At 35.0% G+C, this 15,424-nt stretch overlaps 1 protein-coding gene across 2 annotated transcripts in view; it reads left to right on the forward strand.

The window, feature by feature from the left end:
• Positions 1-15,424, forward strand: part of MYCBP2 (MYC binding protein 2) — a 208,949-nt gene that overhangs the window by 105,578 nt on the left and 87,947 nt on the right. For both annotated transcript variants that reach the window (XM_040991268.1, XM_040991267.1), the window contains exons 35-44: positions 1,310-1,516; positions 2,311-2,442; positions 4,124-4,302; positions 7,080-7,222; positions 8,879-8,979; positions 9,589-9,807; positions 11,863-12,088; positions 12,815-12,933; positions 13,458-13,545; positions 15,204-15,253. In XM_040991268.1, the coding sequence (XP_040847202.1) occupies positions 1,310-1,516; positions 2,311-2,442; positions 4,124-4,302; positions 7,080-7,222; positions 8,879-8,979; positions 9,589-9,807; positions 11,863-12,088; positions 12,815-12,933; positions 13,458-13,545; positions 15,204-15,253 (1,464 nt within the window). The remainder of the gene's footprint in view (positions 1-1,309; positions 1,517-2,310; positions 2,443-4,123; positions 4,303-7,079; positions 7,223-8,878; positions 8,980-9,588; positions 9,808-11,862; positions 12,089-12,814; positions 12,934-13,457; positions 13,546-15,203; positions 15,254-15,424) is intronic.

Here is a 15,424-nt window from a genome sequence, read left to right on the forward strand (position 1 = left end):
CATTATATTTTAAAGTATACCTCTATATTTTATGAAGTAATGTTTTTTCCCCAAATCGCTGCATTATTCATTCTGCTTTGTAACCTGTTTTGACTGAATTGAGTGTTCTCTTTTTTTCTCCAGTAAAAACCAGCCAGTTGATTTGTTTTTAAAACCATACTTTAATGTGAGCTCTCCTTTATCATGTAAATAGCATTTATTCAATGGTCCTAGCTGTCAGGTTTCTTCTACTGGAACTTCTCATCTCTGTTTTATAATTGTGTTTGCTTTCCTTTTTTAAGAAACATTTTCAAATCTGAACTAACCCCTCCTGTGTGCACTCATTACTGGTTTATAGTGACAATTCACCCTTTAGAATCCTAACTCCATGCGCTTGAATACATTATGGTATTTCACCCTAGGAAGCATTGTGTAGTCTTGATTGTTTAACTTTGTCCTTGGAGGCCATAGAAGTCTTATCAGAAAATATGCTAGAGAATGGAAAATACTGAAAAGTTAATGTGTGGGTATCCTCTGAACTTGACTGACCATTCACTCTGTCACCTTCTTTCTCATGAGAAGAGGTGTTCATTACAGGTAGCCTAATATACACCTGTAGGTATTCCCAGAACTGACAAGAATATGTATGTATCTCTTTTTGGAAGAATCTGAAATACCTTCTGCAATCATGAACTTTTATTTTCTTCTGTTCACTTCTTCTGTCACTGTGGATACCACAATAAGTTATCTGATCCTCTCTAATAACTCTATAATTAGATATGTCTGTATATGTGTACATTCAAGTTTGAATATTCCTAAATTCACACTTTTATTCTTTCAAATATTAAATGCCAAATTATGAAACTTCGGATAGAAAAACTATTTCTTCAATTAAAACCTTAATAGGGAATTCAGATAAGAATGAAATAATTTGAAGACCATTGGCTGAAATCTATTCCTTGCATAACTGTACAAAATTCTTAGAGCTTTGTGTAGCATAATCACTCTTGGATTTTAGAATGTTGATGAAATTTTTGAAACCTTTTTTCAGAATGAGTGGTAACTTATTTCATTGTATTACTGGGGTAACTCACAAGTTTGTGACGCTGAATGTGTATGGAAAATGATGTGAATTGATACCGATTCATGAATTTAGAATTATAAAATCTGATTTTATTATGGGTTAGTCTGTTAGAATGCACCTTTAGAAAACTTTAAATTCACTTAGTATGTATGTATTTTATTAGACTTCTTAGAAAACTGGATAATTTTGTTATAGTTGTATTATTAATATTCACTCAGATTACTGATATACTGCTTTTGTTCACAGGTTGATGGACTGAATTCTCTTCATTCCGTAAAAGCCAGTGCTAACCGTTTCACAAAAACAAGTCAGGGCAGAAGTTGGAACACTGGGAATGGTTCCCCTGATGCAATTTGTTTTTCAGTAGACAAACCTGGAATAGTTGTTGTTGGCTTCTCTGTCTACGGAGGAGGTGGAATTCATGAGTATGAATTAGAGGTATTGGTTGATGATGTAAGTATCTCCCTAAACAGTTTTAACCTGCGGTGTGGACTGTATGACAGGACTTACTATCATAGTGAACAGCTTGGACCTTGAAGCTGTAGCAGATCAATCATGACTTCAAAGAAATTGGAGCAAAGGGTAACCCGATTGTGTGGATGCCATCTTACATCATTCCTGCAGCATATTGTTTGCTTGTTCAAAGGGGATGATAGTTAATGAAATTAAAAGCTAAAAAATGCATTGCTAAGCCTCTGTTGCAATTCTTTACCAGTGTGTTTTGTGTGCATTGTGTTAGAACCATATTCAGATGACTAATATTACCTCTGTAGATGGTTAAGCAGCTTTGTCAGAGTGCTAATGAATGGTTGGTAGTGATGACAGAATTGATTATTTGCATCTTTCCGTGATCATAGTCTTTAAATCATTTAAAGTACCCAAATTTCTATAAATTTTGTAAATTGGACTGAAGGGTAGCATTCAAATAAATTTGTAATAAGTAGCAACTTAGGTATAACTTCATTCTGTGGGCAGTGAATTTGAATTAACCCTGTACTTCATTACTTTATAATTAGCTCTCTCTCTCTGCTTATAAGGAAATGAGAGTGATTTACAATATCAAGTAACGGTCCATTTAGGTTGAAATAAATCTTTGGAAATTATATAAAAGTATAGAGTCTATTTTTTTTTCTTCAGTATGGGGAAATGAGATGCTGATAGCTTATTTTGTATGCAAGGAATAGTCATGTAAACCAAAATTGTTTTTACAATGTGATTAAGAATCTTGTGTGTTTTGTTTTCAATAGAGTGAACATGCAGGAGATTCAACTCATTCCCACAGATGGACATCACTCGAATTAGTCAAAGGAACTTACACAACAGATGATTCTCCTAGCGATATAGCTGAAATAAGACTTGATAAAGTTGTTCCCCTAAAGGTAATTTCAACCGTGTGTTTCTGTTATAAGTAAGTTTACTGTGTAGTTTAAAAAATAGTGAAGAGAAGCGAATGGCTCAGTGGCTACACCCTTGCCTTTCGGGCACCAGTTCTTTTTCTGGCTGCTCCAGTTGTCATCCAGCTCCCAGCTTATTACCTGGGAAAGCAGTGGAGGATGGCCCAAAGCCTTAGGGCCTAGAAGAAGCTCCTGGCTCCTGGCTTTGGATCGGCTCAGCTCCAGCCATTGGGGATACTTGGGGAGTGAGCCAGGGGACAGAAGATCTTTCTCTATATATCTCCTCTCTGTAAAATCTGCTTTCCAATAAAAATAATTCTTTAAAAAACAATAGTGAAGAGAATTTCATAGTTTTTTTGTTGTTGCTGGTTATAGCTATTCTTAAGTTATCTTAGAAGGAAAGAGAGAGTGGGAAGTGTCCTTGTCCTCCTAAGTCTGTATTGTGAAATACATGAAATTTGTTCAGTTTGTTTACATAAATAATAAAACCTTTCCTTTGTGTGTGGCTTCCAGTATACATGAGAAACCTATTATGTTCCTTGTAATTACTATTTCGTTTACTATTTTTGTATAGTGTCTTAAAGTCCACTGTAGTAAGCAGTATTTGAATTCAAGCAAACTTATGGAAAACTGTTCTTCCACATTTGCATATAAATACTGGAAGTCATGATTTCATCACATGGATAATCATCTATAGATTGGAAAGGATAACATCTGTATTATAGTTTTTTCAGATTCATTTAAACATTAAACGATCGCCTCAGTGTCTAGCATGGCATACAAACTTAATGAATATAGGTCTACGTTTTTTTTCTCATTGTGCCAAAGCTCATTTGCAAGTAAATGATCTTACCATTGTTGACTACTAAAATTATCATTGCTTTATGTTCTGTAATTTTAGTAATATCTAATCATATAAAGAATTTTTATAGTATTGAGGCAATTATTAACATTAAAGCAATAACATAATTCTTAATTCACTTGAGATAAATTTCTGGAGTTTCTTGATCAGGTAGGTTCATTAGATATCCTGTGAGAGTCTAGATACTGAACACCCAAAAATACTTCATTATCAATTTATCAGAAATTCCTAAAACATCAGTGTCAAACTTACATTTTCAATGTACAAAACATCAATTTTGGACAGGTATTTTTTAATGGATGTATTTCTCATGTCTGTTTACCTGTTTTTGTCTCTAAGTATCCCTTAAAATGTAAAACTCATCACCATTATTTTTTCCTGCATTTAAAAAGTTTTTTCTTTCTTTTTTTTTTGGTTAATATTCAAGGAGTATGCTTCAGAACAGCAACTAGTTAAAATGCTTGTGTTCAAAACCCAGTTATGTCCCTTTCTTCGTTTGTGGCTTTGGACAAGTATTTAGTTTCTACATCTCAGGTTTCTCCACTGAAAATTAGGAATGATACTAAGTCCTTTAAAATACTGAAGATATATTTTAGTCATTTTAAAAGTCAACTAAATTTTGTAAAGTGCTTATGGTGTTTTCTTATATATCATCAGATCTGATTAATTGAAAACTCATTCAGTTATACTGACTAAATACAAGGAAACTCAATATATGTGCTTAGTGTGTTGGTAAATTTCCTTTTGTATATGTTCTGTGTCTTATGAATAAATATGCACACATTTTGCACTTTTATCATGCAGGAAAATGTTAAATACGCTGTGCGCCTGAGGAACTATGGGAGCCGTACTGCCAATGGAGATGGAGGAATGACCACAGTTCAGTGCCCCGATGGTGTAACGTTTACCTTCAGCACGTGCAGCTTGAGTAGTAATGGCACAAACCAGACCAGAGGACAGATTCCACAGATACTCTACTACAGGTAGGTGTGTGGCTAGAGATGAGGGAAATTTACTAGTAGACTTAAAAATGCTAAATGGATAGTTATAAGTAAATTGTACGCTGTGTTTTTTCTAGTGCATATTTGCACTAATTTATATGAAGATGTCTCACTATAAATTAGTTATTTGATATTTGATATAAAGCTGAATGCTTTAAGATTATTTTATTTTGCCATTTTTTTATCATTGAAACATTTGTACTGGGCACCTGTGCCTTTTGTTGTCCATGGTTCACTTTAAATGGAGTTCATTCATTTCTTTTATAAAGTACCTAAAATAAATGATCACATAAACTCTACCCAGGTAGTAGTATCACTTGGGTCCTGTTTTCTAGTCTACAGAATATTTTGGTGTCTGTGAATCCTTGCTAAACCACACCCCTAGGAGTTTGAGTGATCACTTTTTTCTTATTAAAACTATTAGAGGAAAAAAAAAACTTATGTGGAACAGTGGGAAACAGAGAAATATAAAAGTTTTCAGTTAAGAACAAGTTTCAAATGTGTATTTCTAACTGGATCTTAATTTTATTTTTCCCTAAGCAGCACATTTAAGAGTCTAGATAGAGTGAGTCCCATTTGCATTCCTCCTGGATTAGTACCAGGCCTGTCATATAGCACTTTATGAGGTTTGCTGTTTGCTTCGTTTTCCTCATAGATAATCTGGGGGACTCTGACACTTCCTAGATAATTAATCTCTACCTGGAGATACTTGTGCGCATTTTCTTCTTCCTTTCTCTGCATAAATCTCCATGTAAAATAGTAGTAATAGTAGGAGGAGAAGGAAGCTAATAACTTTACAAGTACAATGCACAAAGTTGCTGCTAAAATACATAAGCCTTCTGTTTTTTTAATCCTTATCATGAAAATTTTATTGTTACATATGTGCTACAGTCAGTAGTATGTTTTTCTGTTTTGAAGCATAGGTTAAAAGCTGTCTCATAGACTGAGTTACATATTCAAAGAGGAAGAGAGCCAATAGCAGTTGCTTAAACTTCACATGTTATAAAAATAAAATGTTTTAGGAGTTGTAGCTGTTTCCCATAAAAACTTTAAATACCCTTAATTTTAAATTTAAATAAAGGACAGCATCTTCCATTCAAGCTTTTTTACACAAACTAGAATGTGTTCAGTTTCACTATTTCCCAGGCAATGTTTAAATATAATCATGTGAATGGCTCAGAGTCCCTTAGCTTTAAATGCTATCAGTCTCTGGTAATTACCAAGTTTGTATCCCAGCCTTTGTGTCTCCCACCTTAGTGTTCTCATTAGAATGACTCTGGTGGAGATAGTGAATGTTAACATGAACTGGAAAATACTGTATGCCTGATAGTGCCCAATGTGCTCTACTTGCATTATCTTAGCAACCCCAAAAGGGCAACACTTCCCCCTTATTCCTTCTCTACAGATGAGAAAACCAAAATGGGATTCTGGATACCTTGCCCAGAGTCATATTTCTAACGAATTATGGAATAGAGGAATTGTATGCAATAAATCAGACTATAGATAACAAACCTTAAGCCCTATGTCACATGTCCTTCCTCTGTAACAGTGCTGTATGTGGTTGGTAAATGCCTTCATAGTACTTCTCTCCTGTCCTCAGGTACAGCTAAACATCTTCAAGCTTTTCTTGCTGTCTCACACTTTACATGCAGTTCATCAGTAAATCCTAGCAACTATGTTTTTAAACTGCACTAAACCTGGCCTTTTCTACCCAAACCAAACTTAACAGTCTAGGCCAAGCCACTGAACGATTCTCGCTCCATTTACTGTTACTCCTACAAATAGTTCTCCACAGCCAAAGTGATCTCATAAAAATATGAACCATACCAAGTTCTGTCTTGCCCATATCCAGTGGCTTCCCATGTACAGGAAACCTTCCACTGAGAAACAAGAAGTGGGGCGAGGGGAGCACAAACAGAAGGACAATGCACATATCCGTAAAACTGTAGTCTTAGTACAGCCTGGGCTCTCACTGTAAAGGTGAATGCTTTAACATGATTCTCTGTTTGCTATTGTTACTTTGGTATCTTTGAAAGGTTTGTGTGCTAGGCACCTGTGCTTTTTGTTGTCCGTGGTTTCGCTATACATGAACATCATTCATTTATTTTATAAAATACCTAAAATTAGTGATCACATCAACTCTACCCTGGTGTAGTAGTATTACTTGAGCCCTGTTTTCTCATCTATACAGTGAATACAGCCTGGGCTTTCAGGTGTTTACCCACTTAGCTGCACGGTCTGTCAGATGTACTTTATTAAACTTGGCTTGCGTACTTAACTGCCTCTGAAGAAAAAGAAAAACCATAGCTTCCTATTCCCACCAGTATAAAACCTGGAAAATGACCGTGAACTACAAACCTCACATGTTCTGACCACTGTTTTCCTTCCCCCTGCTGTCCCCTTGATTCTCCTTTCACTTTAGTCCCACTCATCTTCATTCTGTTTTGAATTTAACAGTGTTTGCTCTGGTTTTCTTTCACTGTTTTTAAAACATAATTCAGGTCTTTGTTAAATGCCTGAGGAATTTCATTAGAGAGGAATTTCATTAGAGTAACACCCATTGTTTTAAGCTGCTTTATTTTTTATTAAAGCTCTCAATTTCTTCTGGAAATTATATAGTACACACTTAAATTATGTATTTTAAATTTGATTTTTTTAAACTATGAATTTCAGGAGAACATCTGATCTTTGTTTAATCCCTAACATTATGTCCTATTTTACTCATGATTGTAAAATACTTTCCTCTCACGATGTTACAGGAGTGAATTTGATGGAGATTTGCAATCCCAGCTTCTAAGTAAAGCTAATGAGGAAGATAAAAACTGTAGCCGAGCCCTCTCTGTGGTAAGCACGGTTGTTCGAGCTGCGAAGGACCTCTTGCACAGAGCTCTTGCTGTGGATGGTAAGACTTGTTTTCTCATCATGGTCATATTTTAGATTCTTTTCTTTCTCTAACTGTTCAGAGTTACTGAAGAAAAACTGTTAAGGAATTTCAAAGTATTTTGTTCAGTTTAGATCTACACATAGGTTAATTTTGAATCATTCATACTTCCATACTGTAATTCTTGATTGTGTAGAATGTTCTGTTTTTTTTACATGTATTTTTTATTGCATTTCATTTTATAACAACGGTTCATAGGCTCTGATGTTCCCCCTTCCCCTCCCCTTATCCTCCCCCCATGGTGGATTGCTCCACCTTATTGCAGTATTACAGTTCAAATCTAGTCTTGTTTCTTTCAATGCAAGCATGTGCCTTGCATAGTGTCCAGTATCTGTGTAGAATGTTCAAAAGCAACATTTTATTTTCTTAATGAACCCAGTAAGAGGAAAATTGTATCTTGATTCACTCAGAGGTCTAGGCAGCATTGTAGACCTCAGGTTTATGTAGTATTTTTGCACTATGAACTCTGTAGTTAGTTTTCTTTGTCCTCCCTCTGCCATAGTTCAGAATGCCGTGGCACAGGTAAGTGTCATCTTTGTCATGAATGGATAATATCCTAATCATTTCACTGTGACCTTTTCCCTATTCTTTAGCTTGTTCTGTGTTTATCATCTGCACTAGCAGTGGTTAGAATTGCAAAAAAAGCACCATTGCTTTCACCCCATTACTGTTACTTTAACATTCACTGATAAGTTGCTTGCACATCTGATACATCCACCGTTTTGCATAAGCTGAGATTCTAGTTTTTGTTTCAGTGCTAAACCTATTTTATTCAACAACAGATCTATAAACCAATATTTGGGAGAGTAATTGACTTATAATGTGAAGATATTTACAGTATACTCACTTTCTAACATTCATCAGCAAAGTGCTTTTCTTGGACAGAGAGGAGTTATTTGGCTTAATGACAGCAGGTCATATCTGAGTGTTTTAACATGCTCACGCATTATTTTTAGTGTCTCACACATTTTAGCTCATCATTTTTTAAAAATCTAGTGGAGAAATATTATTTTATTTTACAAATTCAGTTATTTTCCTTTTGTCTCTAATGTAGCATGTTAGATGGCAGAGTAATAATTTAAATTCATGACACTGGGACCCCTATTGTGCAGTACATTTAGCTGTGGCTTACAGTGCTGGCATCCCATATCAAAGTGCAGGCTCCAAGTCCCTGCTTCCCTGCCTTGGATCCAGCCCTCGGCAAGTGTACCTGAGAAGGCCACAGAAGAGTTCCAGGCTCCTGGTTGTGACCATTTGGGGAGTGAATCAACAAATTAAAAAATCTTGCTTTCTCTAACTCTCCCTCTGTCATTCTGTCTTTCAAATAAATAAATCTTTTATTTAAATCTAGACATGAATACTTAACAGAGTACTTTTGAGAGGGATGTTTGTGGATCAGATGCATCAATTTCTCCTGAAAACTAGGGATAACGAAAATATCTTACTGTGATTGTTAATTAAGGCTACACATGTAAATAAAGCCCTTAGAAGAGAACAAACTGTTCTGTAGGCACTCAGGTATAATTTGCTCAAGAAAACAGTAAATAGATCTGGAATAAAATGTATACACTTTGAGTAAAACACTTTTCTAACTATTGTTTTAATGCCTTTTTTTAGCTGATGACATTCCAGAACTGCTTAGCTCTTCCAGTCTGTTTTCCATGCTGCTTCCCCTTATTATAGCCTACATAGGCCCAGTAGCTGCTGCTATTCCCAAGGTATATAATTTAAGTCTATAACTTTGACTTTTTTTACAAAAATATTTTTTCACACTTTATAACTTATCTTTAAAAATTGTATAATCCTGAAGCACATGGGTTATACGTAATAGAGAGATTCATGGTTACTGTTAATATTATTTACTAAACTACCAAGCTTTCAAGTTGCCTATACAGTTGAAGATTTTGAGGATGGGAAATATATTTTATAAATTTAATAGATAAGGAAAGATTGAAACTCTGAGATTTAAATTTATGAGGCTGATGGCAAATGCTCTTTATCTTGATTCACAATAGTGTAAAAGGATAGAAGTGTTTTTAAGTTGTAAAATATTGAAAGCATGGAGGATATTATAAACTGTTGCTTCTTTGACATAGTTAAAATATTTGGTAAAGACTAATTTTAATTTACTAAGTTGTCAAAAAGCATCGTTGCTTAAAATTGCAGACCAACTAAATTGTATGCACCATCTAAGACATCAGAGATTAAAAGGTTAGTAGCGTCTGTAGATGAAAGTGATTACTAACACTAATTAGCAAGTATATAACAGCGCATTTTTAATTCACATTCACTATCTCATTTAATCATTTTTTATTTGCTTAAACTAGGTTGCTGTAGAAGTTTTTGGTCTTGTCCAACAATTGCTTCCCTCCGTCGCCATTCTGAATCAGAAGTATGCACCCCCTGCCTTCAATCCTAATCAGTCCACAGATAGCACCACAGGCAACCAGCCTGAACAAGGCCTCTCTGCTGGTACAACCTCCAACCACTATGCTGTCATAGAGAGTGAGCACCCATATAAGCCTGCGTGTGTGATGCATTACAAGGTACTCTTCTGTCCTGAGTGAGAATTAACACTTAACACTTGGATTAAGGCTCTCTAATGATTTCAGCAGTGTTTTGCCTGTGCTCAGTAGTATAACTTCTTTAGAACTGAAGTGTAGAGAATCAGCAGGTATTTAGGAGCTGTTGGGTATGCAAAAGGGTCTAAAGCAGAATTTTTACCTTATACAGTTTAAACTTTTGTTGATTAATAAAAATTGTTCTCAAATCTTTATACTTGTGCAGCACGTTGTATAATGCCCAACTCCGGAATTATGTGATAGTAGTGTATACAAGCATTAGAAGTTGAAATCATGTTTTCTGGATTGATGTTATTTGTACCACAGCCTGAAGATTTACATATTCAATGTAGATTTGAAATTTTTGGATTAGTATCCTTATTTGGAAAAATCAGAAATCCAAAATGCTCTAAAATCTGAAACTTTTTGAACTGACACAGTGCTCAAATTGTTTCAGATTACTCACCAAGAGCTATGCAAATATTCCAGATTCCAAAATGTCTGAAATCTTAAATATTTACAGTCCACCTGTATCAGAAAAAGGATATTTAACTATGCATAATGGAAAATACATGTATGTACATATATACATGTTTGCTTAAATATTCAAGGCTTTTATAATTTTAATGTAAATCAGTATTCCTTATTTTTTTAAATTTTGTTTTGTAAATCAGGAAAGCGGCAATCATCCACTTCATCAGCAGATGTACAAATCTATATTTTGTGTGGAAAATATTACATGTATAAAAGCAATCCAGGTTGTCCAGAGTACCCCCCATTCCCTCACCCAGTATTTAGTAGTCTTCACATTGTTAAACCTAAGTCCCCTTTCATCTTTAATCCCTTCAAAAATCTATCGATCTCCCTCTTTTTCTTCCTTTCTGGTTTTCTTGAAATTTATTTATTGAAGAAACTGGATCATATTTCTTGATTGGATGAGAATCTCTTCAGGTGATTGTTGAATCCTTCAGGCGTGTCTCTTCTAATCATTCCTAATCTTCAATCATTCTGTGCAGCAGCATGATAAAATATATTAACTTGTAGTATATATTTGTAAAATTACTGATTTATTAATTCTCTGGCTGACATAGCAAACTGAAGAGCTACAAGGTCAGTACCAGCTCAGTCCAGGAAGCTTAGAGCTTTTCGATTGAAAGAGACCAGTGATGCAGCCCCAAGTCCCAAAAACCCAAGGGCCATTTCGTGCAAGTGCCTCAGCACAAAGGCCAGAGAATCTGGAATCTAATGTGCAAGGGCAGTAGCACCAGCAACAGAAAACTCCCCCATGCCAGGAGAAAGGACAAGAGAGCAAGAGAGAGTGCTTCTCTCCTGACTGTGCAGCTCAAGCCCAGGCTATTGGGATGAGGTTTCCCCAATTACTCTGCTGAGTGACACTCCAGACTTAAACACCTGTACAGACACTGCCACAGTTCTGCTTTCCCTGTTCTCCAAGTATTCCTTAGTCCTGTCAATTTGACATCCAAAGTGAACCATCAAAGTTTGCATACACATTTCCTGCTTCAAATGTGGAACCAGCCATTGTTTCAAAATATTCTAGCTCCTTTTATACACACCCATGCACTGTATGTATGTATATATTTGTGTACAGATACATTTCTGTATATATAATTAAAAAAAGAGTTTATGTTGTAGATAGTAATTAGAAATAATGCTGGGAAACATAATTCTCCTGTTACACACATTTGGAATCCCTGTTCCAAGTAATACTGTGAAAATAAAAATTCAAGCTCATACTTAATTATTCATTTGCTCTGTGTGTACATAAATGTGTGTTTTTTAGGACTTTTTTAAGCTTGAATTTTATTTCATTATTTAAATTCTGCTGAAGAATTTAAAATCTGTAAAGCAAGTCTGACTTTTATCCCAGTCTCCATTCTCTGCTTCCATGGCATGGGTCACATCTTGTTTTATTTAAATTGTGTTGTTTATCCTTCCATTGTTTTATTTAATAAATATAGACACACATGTAAGGGTGAAAGTGTGTGCATTTATTTATGTCCATTTGCCTGTTGACATCAGGTGACATTCCCAGAATGTGTCCGGTGGATGACAATCGAATTTGACCCTCAGTGTGGTACTGCACAGTCAGAAGATGTCCTCCGTTTGTTGATTCCTGTCAGAACTGTTCAGAATTCAGGATATGGACCAAAATTGACAACCGTTCATGAAAATCTTAATTCATGGATAGAGTTAAAGAAATTTTCAGGAGCTTCTGGGTGGCCTTCTATGGTGTTAGTGTTGCCAGGTGAGAATTTTTATTATTTTTTATATGCTAAATGTATGCATTTGTAGATATTCAGTAAGAATTAATTATTTAAAATGTCTCTTAAATATCTGGAGGCATTTATTAAATACTGCAGCTAACCTGTGTTGCATTGAGGAATTAAAAAGATATAATGGACTGGGTCGTAGCATGATCCAAGTTTTGGAGGAAAGAGGAATATGAAGATTTTGTGAAAGATTACTTTGAACAAAGCAGTATACCAATATTGAGGAGTGGGTGTCTGTATACTTAGTAAGTGTAGTCCATTGCAATTTTAGCCAGTTAATCCTTCTATACTAATAAGCGATTTGAATTCAGAACTTTTTCCCTCTGCTCTAAATGAACTTGTTTGTGAAGAGATCAGACATAACCAAATGCCAGGATAAAAGTCACCCATTTTGAAATAGAGAAGGACATCCTAGTTAATTGACAGATAATTAAGAGGTGGTTTCCCATGCAATTTACAAGTAGACTATTTGATTAATGAAGAAAATTGATTGTAACAAAAATAATACACTTGGAATGCTTCTAATGCTCCCCTGTGTCTTTAGCAGAGTTTGTTGGAGTAGACATAGAGGGTGCCCCCAGGAGACTGTTTAGGTTATTTAGTGTCTGATTCATATGTGGCCTATGTTGAAATTGATAGGAGAATTTTTACAAAATTATTTCAAATTTTCACTTGATTTTGGCCCTTTTTTTTTCTTTAAGGAAATGAGGCCCTGTTTTCATTAGAGACTGCATCTGATTATGTGAAAGATGACAAAGCTTCTTTTTATGGGTTTAAGTGTTTTGCAATTGGATATGAATTTAGCCCTGGACCTGATGAGGTAAGAATAAGTTACCTTGTCATTCTTGTGAAAGAAGGGGTTGTTTTTGTATTTAAGACTGCTAAATTATATTACTATCTCTATTCAAAAAGTAAAACAAACTTGTACTCAAAGGGGTGTAATTTTAAGCATTTTATACTTTATGTGTTATGATCTGTTTTTGCTGCTTTCAGTTCATTAAGGGGATGGTGTTTTGAGTCATAATAGCTATTGATGATTGTGTAATCAGTAATCCTGATTGGATACTATACTCATCTGAGTAAATAGCATAATGGAACTTATGTCATAAAGGGACTAAGTTGTTACCATATTTTCTAAGCATATAAATCAGAGAATAAAACCACTGAAATTGTAAACCTCAACCTTACAAGTTTCATGATGCATAAGACTAAATCTCTTCCGCTATCAGTTTAACCATTAGCTAGCTTGCGTGTTTGTAATGTCAGAAGTAATGTTTGAATCCTGTTGATAATTGTATTGTTTTCCCAAACATTCTAAAGCAGCAAATTTTATGTGATTTACAGGGAGTCATTCAGCTGGAAAAAGAATTAGCCAATCTTGGTGGGGTTTGTGCAGCTGCTTTAATGAAAAAAGATCTAGCTCTTCCAATTGGTGAGTCTGGTCAGATGCTTAGGTGTTTCTTGGTACTAGTTTTTAATTTCAACAGTACTCATAGAATGCTATTAAAAATATCAGAAAATAGGTGTTTATAATGTATTGCTTTATCACAGACATTTATGAGCAGTAACTACTTAATATACTCATATTACAGGTTGGTTTAGAGTCTGAAGAATATTTTCTGGTCTTTTTATTACAAACACAAATGTAAACATATAACCTCCTTACACATGTACATACTTTATGCTGGATAGCATTTAATCGCTTTTGAGATATTCCCTAAATATCCTAGAGGAAACATCATGTCAATAATTGGATTATTTGTTCTCTGGAGCTCAGAGGACAGATCAGTAGAAATCTCATTAAACACAGTTGTTTTGTGAAGACATAGGGTCATAGGAGTGGTGAACTAGAAACTAGATGAGGAAGAGAAGGTAGCCCAGAAAAAAGCTATGACTTGCCAGTATTTTCCAAGATGCATAGAACAGGGGGAGGAGGCTACATGTAAGACTGTGAAGGAACAGCCAGTGAGGAGCTCTGGAAAATGGCTGTTCACGAGAGAGAAGTTTAAAGTTTTCCAAGGCATTCAAAAATCATTCGGTTACTTGGTTGTTTGCTTAGCTTGGACATTATTAACATGAGAGAAGCATTGTGCCTTTCAAGTGCTTTGAGAGGAAAGGGAAAGTAGGGAAGGGGCATTAGGGTGACCTCAGAGAGCTCGTTGGAGCTGCTTTCATGTGGGTAAGAACGGAGAATAGCCAGGAGCACAATGGTACCTGTTTATAAAAGAAGCATATTTGTATGATAAATGAATTTATAATTCAGGGAGTAAAGATTAAAATAAAAATACCTATTAATTAATGTGTTGTGTGGCTTGATATTTTATTTTCAGAGTATTGGGAAATGAAGAGCACTAATATTTTATTTTCCTAATTCTCACCTCCAGATGTCCATCTGTACCTCTTCCTCTGACAGCAATCTGCCCATTCTGTCCGTTCTAATTCCTTTCTCTCTCCCCTCACATTCTTTGTTTTCTCATTGCTCTTCCTGATCCTTACATTCTTCTCAGTTCTCTTTACTCCTTCATATTGCTGTGTTTATGAGGATGAGGAAATAAACCTTCTCTTCATATGAAGAAATTGAAGAAAATTTGTCAGTAGCTGTTAAAATTTTGTGGGTGTGTTTATATATTTTTGTTAATTTTTTGTACATATTGCACAAGAGCCCAGGAGGAGTATGAAACACATACCTTTCTGATGATAAAACCTAAAAGCTACCAAATTGTGTATTAATTGGGAACTGGCCCAGGAAGTAATGATGTGTCCATTCAGTGAAAGTCCATGTATTTGGTTTTAAAAGTAGACTCAGAATAACCAGTCTTCTCCCTTTATTGCCAAAGATAAAGGTTCACATACCTGTGCATAATTACAGCAGATATCTTTTGCCGATCACTTCATGTACACTTCTATAGAATTGTAGCTTATATTCATCCTAAGTTATTTTGCATTATAAAGTGTGAACAACTGGTATTTATCCAGAATGATCCATCTGGATGAATTGTGATAGAATTGTGAAACTGGCATAATGAGTGCGAGCCACTAGAAACTTAAACTATATACTGAAGTTTTTATACCATTTTATTTGTATAACAGGCAATGAGTTAGAAGAAGATCTTGAAATTCTTGAAGAAGCTGCATTACAGGTATTATATTTATCATAAGGATGACCTTTGTGCATTAATGTAAAATCAGTATTTTCTCTCAAACTCCTATTTTTTTTTTTTGACCGTAAGACTTTCACACAAACTTTAATCTCTCTGTTGGGAGTTTTGGAGACAAATAATAAATAACTGCTTCCCTTAATGTGAGAAGCC

This window comes from Ochotona curzoniae, unplaced genomic scaffold, assembly GCF_017591425.1.
Source record: "Ochotona curzoniae isolate NIBS_2020 unplaced genomic scaffold, NIBS_Ocur_1.0 contig_64, whole genome shotgun sequence".
In the NCBI taxonomy this organism is placed as follows: domain Eukaryota; kingdom Metazoa; phylum Chordata; class Mammalia; order Lagomorpha; family Ochotonidae; genus Ochotona; species Ochotona curzoniae.